General features: G+C 39.7%; 1 protein-coding gene across 2 annotated transcripts in view; it reads right to left on the reverse strand.

Moving 5' to 3' along the window:
• ACSS2 (acyl-CoA synthetase short chain family member 2) overlaps window positions 1-14671 on the reverse strand; it is a 79544-nt gene that overhangs the window by 43116 nt on the left and 21757 nt on the right. The window contains exons 5-9 of one of the 2 annotated variants that reach the window (XM_063455780.1): window positions 12425-12528; window positions 9598-9670; window positions 7714-7789; window positions 6362-6476; window positions 4966-5004 (exon numbers count right to left, since the gene is read on the reverse strand). In XM_063455780.1, coding sequence (XP_063311850.1) covers window positions 4966-5004; window positions 6362-6476; window positions 7714-7789; window positions 9598-9670; window positions 12425-12528 — 407 coding nt within the window. The remainder of the gene's footprint in view (window positions 1-4965; window positions 5005-6361; window positions 6477-7713; window positions 7790-9597; window positions 9671-12424; window positions 12529-14671) is intronic. The other variant, XM_063455781.1, reaches the window with a different exon arrangement.

Genomic DNA, 14671 nt, shown 5'->3' on the forward strand with positions numbered 1-14671 from the left:
TTATCTTGGTTTCTTAAAAATTTGGTTTTAAATGTAAACTTTTTTTATTTATTTTTTTTTAAAAAGCAAATTGAAAATTCCCTGAAATAATACTTACACGGACACAATTTACAATTAGTTTTCTTTAAGTGGAATTTATGAAATGCAAAAGGTAATTCAAGTACAAAGCGCACACACAAAAAAAAAAAAACTGTATTGAACACGTTTAATTCTGTTTTGAAGGCATACTAAAAAAAATGTGCAAATTAGCATTAATAGAAAATTATCAGAATTATATTAGTGGTGATTAGGGTCCGGATGCACAGACTTCACACTACCAGCATGCTGTATTAAATTCATGTATGATATGCAAAGGTTTGTGATTTGTAAGGACATTAAAAACCACCTGTACTGCTCAATACTAGGAAGCAGCTAAAGGCCAAAAAAAAAAAAAAAGCACTGTGATCACCAAAATATTTTTTTTTCAAATGGTCACTCTAAGCACCGTAAGAATTTGGTATTATTCCAGGTGATGGTACAGTTCTGAGAGTAGCTTATCATGGAGGCAGTTTTTAAAAATCTCTGCAACTACAAGAGAGAACCCCAGAGCTGCCGATTAGAAACCCGGACCTCTGTCAATTTTGTCCAAGTCATATACACAGTCTGCATATGCCACATGCACAACCCGAGCTGATCTCTCCACAATAGAGCATATACATGGTTGCTGGTTCTGCCGATTTCTGCACAAAACAAAAAACTGTATGTATTTTTCAAAAGGCCAAGTGCACACTCATCCTTTTTGATAAGTGGAACTGCAGCCAGGGGACAAACGCCTGATCCCATAAAGTCATGCTGGACATGGGTTTATGAGTTGAGATTGCACCTCACAGACCAGAATGAGCTCGACATTGGTGGAGCTTCTTCTTGGAGATGGAAGGGTTTTCCTGAAGCTCTGCTTAGACTACACTGTACACTTCAGGCCCTTAGAATGTATTTATTAATGCATTAAAAAAAATAGGCAATAATGTTCACCTCATTGTTTTCCTTGAATGTACTATCCAATTTTGCACAGTGCTGTGTGAAGAAGAATATTAAAATATAAAGCAAGGTAATGGAACAGCCTACTGAGTTAACACAGTACGAGCTTTAGGTTGTAGTTGTTAGCATATTCTCCTATATACGCATGGATGCTTTGGAGATTAAATTATACACATTGGGCTGTCCATGAATAAACTATGAGAACAAAATCAGCCAGAACAAGTCTTTGAACTGAGAAAGGATCCAGTGGTCATTAGATAAGCAATCCATGCCTTACAGGTTGCATCCTAACAGGATACTCAAAGAATATTACGGCATTATTCGGTACAAACCCTTTAAAACAGGGAACAATTTGTTGGCTACCTTCTGAAACTATTATGTCAAAAAAATGGAAGAAAACATACACTAAATTTGGAGAGTTTGTATAATTTGCAAGGACTGCTGGACCACTTTCCTGCTGGGAGTTCAGTTCAGCTGCCAGGAGCCCACATCAGCGTTGTACTCACTCCCTTCTTTGCAAGATACAACACTAAGGTCTATGCAGGACCCATTAAGACAACGGGATTCTCTATAGACAGAGCCTTATTCCCATCAGCCGTCACCAATAATGGCTGCGAACTTGACAAGAGGTAGCTCCGCCTTTTTGTAAAGCATAGGAAAAATATGAAGACAAAGTCTTTCACTTAATTCTTTCACAAGAATTCCTTTCTTTTGACAGGATTGGAATTTCAGTGAAATTTCAACACAGTCAATGAAGTTTTTCTTTTTCTGAAATACTAATTTTGGAGCAGGCTGAGAGGGGCTTTAATTCCACTATAGAACATTGGTTCTCTAAGTTCCTAGAAGCTCATAATGGCATAGTCTTTGAACTCTACTTAAAGTGATGTATATTATCATCATCTTCATTTATATAGCGAATATATTCCACAGCACTTTACAATTATAGAAAGGGAATATTAGAGGAAAACAAAGCCCTGTTGAAACGAGATTCCAATTTATTAGGATTTGAGGTAGGCCGGTATATATTAGGTGTCTTGCCCCAGAAAATTACTGGTAAAGCTGTATTGTTTAGGGGGACTGAGAGACGGAACTGAGAACTTGCAGCATAGACAGTTTATGTGTTATGGAAAGTAGCTCTGAGAATAAATATTTTAAAACAATTCTGTGTGATCTAGAATTGTGAGATTCACCGGATGCAATGGTTTGGTTGATGCCATACTGGCATTGTGTAGATAGAAAGTGTGGCCCTTGTTTTAAGGAAAAAGTTACACAGATGAAAAGAAAATTGCGTCCATCCAGTTCAGCATTCCATACATTTGTTTTTTGCTGGTGATCCAAAAGAAGGCAAAAAAACCCTGTTTGAAGCACTTCCAACAAACTAGTAAAAAAAATTCCTTCTTGACCCCAGAATGGCAGTCAGATTTATCCTTGGATCAAGCAGCTATTACCCTACATTGAAAAAGTTTGTGCTCCTTGGTTCCCCTTAGAGTCCGCAATGTATTATCATTATAGGATTTGAGAGCAACCCTGAGAACATGCTCTTGGAACCTTGGGGGTTCATTGAAAGCTGCATTGGACATTTCCCTCCACACCCAATTAGGGGTAAAGACTGCAGCAATGTTGCCGAGCCAACGGCCAGTAAAGTGAACAAAAAACTATTTATTTGTCTTGAGAAACCCAGGAATGCTCTTCTGGTACTGGTTCACTGAACTCACAACTTTCCACTGAGTTTTAGTGGTTCTGAAAAGTGGACGTTAGTGAATAACCAAAACAATCTGTACTTGAAGAGGCACCGCCCTTGCTTTAAGCATGGTTTCATAAAGCTTCCTATCATCAGAGGTGAAGCCATGTTTAACCTAGCAGATAAAAGGAGGAGCATCTTTAGCAGTGGCTGCTGTCAAAGGCATATGAAACCAGGAATGCTGCACTCCCCTGAGCCTGGAAACATGACATACACTTCAAAGCTCACACAATGAAAGTGTTTTTATTTTTTAACACCTAAATTTGACAAAATTAATGTCAATTTAGTTACAGTATATGATCATAAATTGCATCAGCCTGCCACAAAGCCAATACAGGTGATACTCGAAAAATTTGAATATCGTGCAAAAGTTCATTTATTTCAGTAATGTAATGTAAAAGGGGAAACTAATATATGAGATAGACGCATTACATGCAAAGCAAGATAGTTCAAGCCGTGATTTGTCATAAGTGCAATGATTATGGCTTACAGCTCATGAAAACCCCAAATCCACAATCTCAGTAAATTAGAATATTACATGCAATCAATAAAACAAGGAGTGTACATAGAACAATATGCTCAGTGGTCCAAAGTCCTCTTTTCTGATGAGAGCAAATTTTGAGTCCAGGAGTCTGGAGGAAGAATGGAGAGGCACACACTGAAAGATGCTTTCAGTGTGAAGTTTCCACAGTCTGTGTTGATTTAGGGAGCCATGTCATCTGCTGGTGTTGGTCCACTGTGCTTCATTAAGTCCAGGGTCAACGCAGCTGTCTACCAAGAGATTTTGGAACACTTCATGCTTCCTTCCGCAGACCAGCTTTATGGGGATGTGGACTTAAATTTTCCATCAGGACTTGGCACCAAAGCCTGGTTCAATAACTGTGGGATTACTGTGTGCTTGACTGGCCAGCAAACTCGCCTGACCTGAACCCGATAGAGAACCTATGGGGCATTGCCAAGAGAAAGATGAGAGACACGAGACTGAACAATGCAGAAGAGCTGAAGGCCGCTATTGAAGCATCTTGGTCTTCCATAACACCTCAGCAGTGCCACATGCCACGCCGCATTGAGGCAGTAATTGCTGCAAAAGGGGCCCAAACCAAGTACTGAGTCCATATGCATGCTTATACTTTTCAGAGGTCCGATATTGTTCTATGTACACTCCTTGTTTTATTGATTGCATGTAATATTCTAATTTACGGAGATTGTGGATTTGGGGTTTTCATGAGCTGTAAGCCATAATCTTCGCACTTATGACAAATCACGGCTTGAACTATCTTGCTTTGCATGTAATTCGTGTATCTCATATATTAGTTTCCCCTTTTACGTTGCATTACTGAAATAAATGAACTTTTGCACGATATTCTAATTCTTCGAGTATCACCTGTAATATATAACCAGAAAGGCTGCGCAAAACCAAGGGAGTTTGTGCAATGTATGATCTTATATGATCTTATGTTGTAACTAAATCACCATTATATGCGCCTAAGTCAGGTATATATTAAAAAAAAGAAAACCATTACATTTAATGCTGATGATTAATAAGAGAGTGGAGCCTCGGATGATCAACAGCAGTGTTGCCCAAAAGGTAGATCACCAGATATTGTAGAACCACAACTCCCATGATGCTTTGCATGCCTTCAGAATGCCAGAGAATGACAAAGCATCAAGGACGTTGTTGTTTTAAAACATCTGGGGATCTACCTTTTTGGGCACCCCTGGTATACAGACATACATCTTCCCAATAACGAAGCTACCAAGCGCTAAAAAGCAGTATTTTGTTAAGAAATAAAAAGTAAATAAAAGAATATATACTTTCATTTATTAACCTTGATTACTGATTTATTGCCTGGCTGAAAACTGTGAAATATGTTTAACAAGGTTTAATAAAAGATCGGAGCAATAAAGATTACACATAAGTCCAGGTTATTTGGCAACACACCCAAAGCAAATTATAAACTAGACTGATTAATGATTCAAGAAGACATTAGATCACGGTGATTTATCGGCCTTCGTTTTAAGCATTTGAAGACTAAAGAGAGAAAATAGCAGAGTACGGTTATTGTACTCTCACTGTGATCTCCCACTGGAATTGGTAATGACATTTATGACACAGACAGACAGTCACAGTGCTGTTAGTTAGACAGGCTGGAGATTAACAACACAGAGGTGACTCCAGTAAGGGGACTGGGGTAAAAACGCAATACCTGGGGAGGAGCTCTCTTTGATTTTTCCTGCTTTTTTCCCTGTTAAAAACCCAGACACAAACGCATTCAGTTTTTTGCAGACCAAGAGAAAAATGGTGCCACTATATTTTTCCATAAATTAGCACTCTGACAAAAACAAAAAGGATATAGTTCTTTTTCAAAACTGTAATTAACAGTTGCATACGCTAACCATAACTACATCATATTATTGGGACTAAAGCTTTTTTGAGTGAAATTGTGGACTTGCTCTGAAGAATTCTGTAAAGGATGTAAATGTGTAACTCTTTGTGAAAGGTGCAAATGCTATGCATAATGTTCAACATCTCAACCAGTGAGGTCTCCAGAAATGGCCCTAAGGTTCAAAATGAAGTTATTTTTGCCTAAAGTGATTAAAATACAATTATATACACTCAAAGCAGAGTCCTACATCTGTGCCACCCCTATATGCTCTACATCAGTGGTTCTTAACCTGCATTTGACATGGTAATAGTTTGGTGACCAATTCCTAAATTGTGGTCTGCAACCTGATGAATATGATGTGTCTGTTCCAACCAATGAGGGCCCACCTAACACCCGGGCAACCAAGTTTTGGGTCCCAACCCCAGCCTCATATTCCCCCCCTGAATCCTGCTCAGCAAGCTCCAAAGCCCACCACCCATTCCACCAGCTTGACTAATTTTGAAGAATAAATATATTTTACATAAACGGTTTTAGAGTGCAGGATATTCATTCTTAAGGTTCTGTTAAGTGATAATTTGCATATGTTATACGTTCTGATAAGGCAATACTGAGGACTGACATGAAAATATCTCTTGGCTCATCAGAATCTTACATTGATCTTGCCAACTCTTCATGAACACACTCAGACAAGAAAAACAGTAATGTTATTTATTAAGCCATTACAGTTAGTAAACTAGATCTGGTTAGGGAATGTAGGAATAACTTATTATGGACAGAAGCAAAAAAAAAGTGAGCCTGTGAAATCAGGCCTTACCACCACGGACATGTCCCAAATTAAGGTAGACATTGCACATAGAGTCTGATAAAACTTCTGGTTAGCCACAAGCCAACCCACAGTCCTTATGGCCCTTTACGCATAACTGGGAATTGATTCAGATACAAGCCTCACCATAATCTTGTCCAAATCTCAGGTAGAAATTCCTGCAAGAGGAATCTAAAGAACCTGGAAGGGATACAGGCCTTACCATGATCTAATTTCAATGTCTAAAACTTGCTCATAGAACTTAACATAAACATCATAGTTCAGAACCAATATATCAGGGCCTGGTCAAAATATTGGCTCCTTTGCAGCACTGCACCAGTCTTGTCAGATAACCATGAACTTACAACCCGATAAGGGTATGAGTGGCCTAAGGGCTTTGCATGTGTCGTTTACCTGCATATCAGGACACGGCCGTTTGCATGGAGGTGAGGTTTTATTTGTTCCGTCACACACAGAGTCGTCTCTTCCCAAGTGCCTCAGCACAATGCATTTCCCAAGAGGATGATTCCTGAAAGGATAGAAATAAAAGCGTTATTGCGGTTTAACTGTGACATGCTAGAGTACTTGGAACTATGGTAACATTTTTTTAAAAAAAAATAAAAAATAAAAAAATGTTTTTCCTTTTCTCATCATTAGATTTCTGAGCTCTGAGGCAAAGGGGTGGCATACACCATAAGGATTAAAGGGACATTCCAGAGCCCTAAACGCTGAAAGGAGCACTAAAGGGTCAGGAACACAAACATGTATACCTGACCCTATAGTGTTAAAACCACTATCTAGCTCCCTTGCCCCCCTAAAGATAGTAAAATCTTACTTGTATTAAAGTCTAAAGCCTCTGCCTGTGAACTTCCTCTGACCTCTGACATCATCAGAAGTGGTGGCCTGATCCAATCACAAAGCTTCCCCATAGGATTGGCTAAGACTGACAAGGAGGCAGATCAGGGGTAGAACCAGCACAATTCAAACACAGCCCTGGCCAATCAGCATCTCCTCATAGAGATTAATTGAATCAATGAATCTCTATGAGGAAAGTTCAGTGCCTGCATGCAGAGGGTGGAGACACTGAATATTTGGATGCATTTTAGGCAGCCATGACCCAGGAAGGATCTCTAACAGCCATCCGAGGAGTGGCCAGTGAAGTTATCACTAGGCTGTAATGTAAACACTGCATTCTCTCTGAAAAGAGTGTTTGCAGCAAAAGGCCTGAAGGGAATGATTCTACTCACCAAAACAAATTCAATAAGCTGTAGTTTTTCTGGTGACTATAGTGTCCCTTAAGCTTGCTGAAATGCTTTATGTGTGAAGAGTGTATGCTCTTCGTTTTATACATATAAATTTACCCTGTTACTTCCTGGTTTGGTTTAGCTCAGTGGAGCTGGGAACAGCATCTACAACAGGGTTCCTCAAACTCCATTCCTCTAGATGTTGCTGAACTACAACTCCCATGATTCTATGAATGAAATAGGCTGAGAATCATGGTAGTTGTAGTTCAGCAACATCTGGAGGGCCGGAGTTTTGGGAAGCCTGATCTACAACATGCCTTTTCTCTGAAAAGTGTTTACATTGAAAAGCCTCTAGGAACATGATATAAACACCAGAACAACTACATTAAGCTGTGGTGGTTCTGGTGACTATATTGTCAAAACAAGGGGTATTCTGTAAAGATGGGTGTGAGCAAAGAAAGAAACTAAATGTAGCAAATATATGTAGATATGTCAAGGTGAATATTAAATATGTCAACTTACTTCTCTGTACATTTCTTCAGAGCGTCATCAGCAATCCGCTTTAGGTTAATTAGTTTATCCCCACGATAAAAGCCATCTAAAAAAGACAGACAGATTTACTTTGCATTGGTGTTAATGCCGGTGGATCTTGTTGGATCCAAAGGATTCGGGCAATAACTACACAGGGTGGAATTTTGCTATCCTAGGATAGTTTTAAAGGAGTTTTTTTATTTTATTTTATATCATTCCCTAAACATGACTTGCCCTACTTAGCTTTCCCCACCAACTATGTATCCTGTCCTGGCACAGCAGGGTCAAATTACTGGATGCCAGGCAGCTAATGAAATACAGGCCACCCAGTACCTGGTTATACTGCTGGGGAGGTATGGGAGAACAGCTGGCAGCAGAGGGAGGTAACATGTCTGGGTGCGGGGGACATGTTTCAACTAATAGACTACATGCAATGTCTGCCGTTACAATTAGTAACTCCTATCTGCACTACTGACCAAGGTAAAGTAAAGGGGGAGCCTCATATAATAATAATTACCAAGTATGTATGAGTGAATGAATTAATGAATACAGTAGGTGTATTCTCAATCAGTAGGCGTATTGCCAACTAAGAGTGGGTGAATGGTCAGCTATAAAATTGTATAATTAGAGTTGTGGCTAATTAGATGTATGTGTGGCTATTTCCTGTTCCGACTGCTATACATTTTATTGTGCCTTTAGTCATCCCCAAATGCCCCTAAGCCCCCCTTTAACCTTTTTTTTTTTTAGAACTATTTTATGCCCTTTATGCCCTACCTAGGTCCTGGGCGCCGCCATCTTTGTGTGGGCTCATTAAGTCCCTGTGGGACACGCCATCTGTCCACACTAGATAACGCTGTGAAATTCCCATGCATTCCCAGTTAAACAGTTGGGCATTCGCTATTGTCAGACATTCGGACGGGAATTTCATCTATGCATTCATTCGTCAGAAATCCGAACTAATGAATAGAAATTTCAAACGAATGAACAAAGACCTCTTCATTCATTCGGTTTATTACATGGAGGGAGCTACCAGCTCGCGTCTCCCTCCTTCTAATATGTGAAATTAGAAGTGGCGGGGACCAGTGCTACCCGCCACTTTCTAACTCTCCCATGCCTCCGGTCATTCTATGAGGATCAATATGACCCCCATATTAGCATAAGGGAGATTAAAATCTCTGAATGCCCCTACTCGCTATGCCGCAAGTAGGGCTATGACTACTAAACAGTTAGCAGACCCCTCCCCCCGAATTAATTAATGGGGGACCAAGTACAGGTCCTCCATGGTGGGGCATGTAGAAAAACAATTAACAGGGGAGGACATAGTGTCTCTGGGAGATGAAATAAAGCTTCTGGTGGGTGCATCTCTTTGTCGCAGGCCCATCTTAAGTCCACCAGATCCATTCCCATGAGAATATCATTGCTCATCTTCATTCAAGGAATTATAATAAGGTTGCTAGAACTCCTGCAGCCCACGCAAGTACCCACAAATATATATATATGAACACAATTTCCACCCCCTCCAACACTTCAGCTCTCTACTAGAGTCACAGCTACATCAAGGACTTAGGACTCAGGTGGCAGAGCATTGTAAGAACCACAGTCTAATAGCTTGTTTTCCAAATATTACAAAGCAAGCACTCCCATGATGGATTTCCCTAACCTCTTCCCTCCCCCCAATTTTTTCCCATGAGAAGGTTAAATTGAATTGCAATAGTTCAGGCTGTAGGACACAATGGTTTCATTCTGAAAGGAACATGCTGAGAGAATTCCAGCCCTCAGATACACGTCGTAACTTAAAATAATGATACCAGGGGTGTGGTTAAAAAAATGAAGTAGCTCTGCGTTTAAAGGAGAGAAGATTCGGTGAAGAGTTACCTGCGGTGATCAGGAGTGAGCAGTGAGAGTCCAAAATACGTTCACACAAAGACTCTGCAGAGAACCCTGCAAACTGACACCAAAAAGAATAGTCACAAAATGTCAATCTGCAATAAAAAGTGTGTGTGTGTGTGTGTGTGTACCAGGAAATTGTGAAGCAAGCATTTTGTGTGGTAATTATAGGTCAAAATGAACCAAAGCATTTTAAGTGCATAGTAACACACTAGTGCTTCTCCCTTTCACCTCAGTGAGAAAAAAAAAAAACACAAAAAACACAAAAAAAAAACCAATTAAAACCATATAAAAAAGGTGTACATTTTTATACTATCCAGCTTTAGTGTACACTACAAACTTACAGCTCATTTCAGATTCATGAATGCTTTATCTCGATAACTGGGTAGGCAATTAAAACAAGAATCAGTTAGATTTTGGGGTAAAAAATTTGACAATTATAATTAGACATATATTAATGCAGCACTGTCACTTTGCATGGTTGTTTGTTTGTTTTTATTTTATTTATTTTTTTGCCTATTTACCCTCAATTTTATTTTTTGGAAATTCATCTTTTAGGGGAAAAAAAAGTTGTAAAAAATTGAAAAGAAAAAAAAAAAACCCGCTGTGGCAAGATTAGGTTTCAGTTGCCATGGTAATTTCCCAATATTCCATCAGTCGAAAGGATCCCACACAAGGGCAAACTGCAGACATCAGAGCCTGAGGAGAGCTAAATGAAGAGGTCCAAGTATTGTAATCCAGCGCATGGATAAAAAGATAATACATTTAAATAAAGGCAAGTGGTGTTGGGCGAGGGTGGGGACATGTAAAAAAGCAAAACATAAATTTTTTTATTTTTTTATTCTTTATTTTTGTTGTGCATAAGATATTAACAATCGGTTGTGAGGTACCCCAACGGCATTCCTCCAACACATAGTAGACAGTTTAACAGAGAGGTACATGCAATATCTAGCACAAATTTTATGTTTAAAGGTAGTTGAGTAGAAACACGGTAGAAAGTAAGCTTCGTTAACATTAAATTTTGTGTCGCATCCAATAATATCATTAATAACGGCGTTAATCTAGGTTATGAAAATACATATCTGGCTTACAGTTTCACAACGGCACAGACAAATGGTTATACTCGTGGTTTAACCTTAGTTAGGTATTGGAGGGTGTTGCGCATTCACTTCTATATACATTAATATCGCCTCGTTATATATTTGTTCCTGCGCCGCATATCAGTAGTGAGGTGCAAGGTTAGTTAAGGCAGAAAATATACGCTCTAGTGTGGGCGGAGGCGGGTATGTGCCCCTAGTTTGTGTGGCCTCGCGGCCTGCCATGCCGGCGTTTGATGTCTGCGCGGCCGCCTGAAAGGCCAGATATGGGTGCCCATAGTGGCGTCGGCGGGTGGTTGGCCTAATCCACGAGGCCACAAGTCGTGCTGCTCGCTGGTAGGTCACCCCCCTATCCAGCAGTATCGTGCAGAAATTCAGGCAGAGCTGATCTAGGGCTCTCAGGGGGTGGAATGGGTTATGGCTGACCTTTTTCCCCTTTCTTTGTCCTCGCTGGGCGGCCATTTTGGCTGGGCCTCAATCGCCTCTTGGGGTTGCTAGTCGCGTGTGTCACTTTTTCAGGGTGCTTGGTTCAGTCGCTTGATTGAGTTTGCCGGGATGTCCCTCACCGGCCAGGGGGGGGGGGAGATCGGGGTCCTGGGGATTGCAGCGTTATCCGCTGAGCCGCGGGCGGGGAGGTCGGCCGCCTCTCCCGCGCCTGCACCCTTTGGTAGGCCGCAACCCTATCTCTGCGTCAGGTCGCCTCTCCGAGTCCGGCGATCCGGCTGTCTGTGCCTCGAGGTCTCACCGCTACACTGCCGTTTCGAACAACAGCTTTATCTCTGGAAGCCAATAGTTGTGTTACCCTGGTGATCTCTGTGTCCTGCTCCGAGTGCTGGGATCAGGTTTGTGACAGCATGCAGGTAGTAACAATCTGGATAGCTGGATCCCCAACTTGCCATGTCCTCGCAAAACATAAATTTAACCCCTTAAGGACACGTGACGTGTGACATGTCATGATTCCCTTTTATTCCAGAAGTTTGGTCCTTAAGGGGTTTAAAAAAAATAAAAATAAAAATAAAATAAAAAAAAGACAGTGCTGCTTTAAAGATATATTTAATTCTGTATCCAAAATTAATCCTCCCCCTATTACTATTTGAATGAAAGCCAGTTCAGCATTGGTGTGCAACTAGGTACTAAAATTATCTCAAACACATCCCTATACCATCAGAGCACAGGTAGATAACCTGTAATTGATATGACAACCACATGACTGTAACATCAGAGTACCGATAGACACACTGTAATTGTGCATGTGGATTCCGTGTAAATGTCACAATAACATCACAAGGCCAGACTGCAAGTAGATACACTGCAATTACATTTCCCATCTAAATCATACAGTCACATCGCTGTACCAGGAGACACATTATAAATGTCACAGGTGAAGATCATGTACCATTTTATGTTAAGAATTTAATTCAATCTAGAATTTAATCCATCAATTTGCTGATTAATCTTCTACTCCAATGCATCTATTACGGTACATTGTAGAACTACCTGGAGCAGACCTTATCATACATAGTTTTGTGGATGACAGATCCATCTACATGCTATTAACACAAACAGGGAAACAGTAATGATGGATAGGGAAAAAAATATAACAAAAAATAAATATGGCAGTGTCATTATTACGCTCTGAGGTACGATCGATGTGTAACTGTAACCATTCCTAGATCAATACGTGTCTCTGTCTAGATTTTTTAGGTTCCGTATCTTACCACTATAGAATGGATAGCTCCAATTCTGGCACACGCAAGCATAGCCACCACAAGTTCAATCACCATAGGCATATAAATGGACACACGATCCCCCTTCTTGACTCCTGGAAAAAACAACATCGGCAAAATATTATTATTTACCAACCATACCCCATCTTGAAAGGTTTCATTATTATTATCATCGCCATTTATATAGCGCCAACAGATTCCGTAGCGCTTTACAATATTATTAAAGCGGGGGATCTAACTATAAATAGGACAATTACAAGAAAACTTACAGGAACGATAGGTTGAAGAGGGCCCTGCTCAAACGAGCTTACAGTCTATAGGATAATATAGAATTTTTGATAAGCTCAATATCTCATATCCTGCATAATTTGCCTGGCCTTAACATTATTCGCCTCTAAAAATATGTACCTACAGAACTTCGTTTTACATTTTAAATTGTCCCTAACCTTCACTGTAATTAAAGGGACACTTTAAGCACCATACTAACTTTACATTAACAAAGCAGTTATCGTGTATAATAAATGCCCCTGCTGTCTCCCTGCTCAATTCTCTGCAATTTGGGAGTTAAATCACTTTGTTTATGCCGCCCTAGTCCCACCTCCCCCGGCTGTGTGTAACAAAGTCTCTCGACACACTTCCTATAAAAAATAAAAAAATTTTTTTTTTTTAAATGTTATAGAAAGCAAATCACTAAAACACAACTCTCACCAACGAAGTGAAAAAAATATACTTTACAAGTTTGATGCACTCTAATTTTATCAAAGTAGGAGGTGTAGATAAGGGGAGTGAAGAATGGACTATCCCAGCATCTTGTATTCTTAAGGGGAACTTATAGTCCTGGAAATTACATTCTTTTTTTACATTGTAAAATCTTTTTTGACATATAGGTTGCCTTCAAAAGGTTTTCATAGAGAAGCAATGGATTGGAGATACACAAGCTCGGCAAAACGCACCACTCCTCCAAACAAATGCTGCCATCAGCAACATTTAATATCAGGCCAGAGTTTCACGCCATTCTGAAAGAGGAAGTTCCTTCAGCGTCTGTCTGGAGGTGTATTTAACCCTGCAATGTTTTACAATTTAGGATTAAATAGCAAGTCCACTGTACCCAGACCACTTCATTGAGATGGGCGACTTTAGTAGTCCTTTAATAGCTCTCACTGGAATTCTAATATAGCAATTCAAAACTAAAATGCTTCATGCAAGGAATACAAATTTAAAAAAACAGAAAAAAAAAAATATATATATATATATAATTATTTCTAAACATTAATAAAAATAAAAACACCACATGAACGCAATTTCAGTTTTCAGATTCAAAGCCCATAAAAATTACCAACATGCAAGTCCTTACACAGGACAAACAATAAGGTCACATGTTTAAAATTGGCCGTGCATTACAGATTTGAAATCTTAAAATCTGTCCCACAATAAAATGGCATTTATCCTCCATATATGTGGGTCATCAGTCTCCAAATATCCTAATCAGACTGCTCTCCGTTTCAAAGCAAAAATTAACCGCAAGGCCATAAAATACGGAGAACAGCCCAACAAGGACATTCAGAGATTGACAAACGGAGATCCACAAATACTGAAGATCTACGACATTTTAAATTGAGACCCAAGCAGCAACGCACGCCCGTTTTTAAACGCAGAGTTTCTGAGCCTCTAGTATTTGGTCCAAATAAGCAAATTACAAAAGGTAAACACATTCTAGTCCTGGTGATTTTCAGATTCACATTTATGAGAAGACGAGTTGGGAAGAAGATGCCTGGTATCCAAAGTGTCATCAAGCAGATCTAGCACTTTGTGTGATGACCCACATAAATCAGTGAATTTTATGGGCTTTTAATCTGAAATTGTAATCATTTGATGTTTTATTAAAAAGGTTTTACATTTTGCTGATATTGTGCATTTATGCATTTTTATTCCTTCTATGGAATATTTTCGCTTCTAATCGCTATATCAGATTCCCTTTGAGAGCTATTCAGAAGACAAAGATCATGGGATAAACCCACGCTTTACTCCCCGATCTGCACCTCCTAGTTTGATTTGCCTAATCTTTAAACTTCCTTTATTGTGTTTCATTTAGAAGATTCTTATCTCCTGCTGTTAATTGCCTGCTAGAGCCTGCAGCAGTTTACAAGCTCTAGGAGAGATAAGGACTTGTCTGTGCGCTCACCCTTCTTCTATAAATCTACCCAGTCTGGCGAGAAAGAAAGGAGAGGCATGCCGACT

Source organism: Pelobates fuscus, chromosome 5, assembly GCF_036172605.1.
Source record: "Pelobates fuscus isolate aPelFus1 chromosome 5, aPelFus1.pri, whole genome shotgun sequence".
Taxonomy (NCBI): Eukaryota; Metazoa; Chordata; class Amphibia; order Anura; family Pelobatidae; genus Pelobates; species Pelobates fuscus.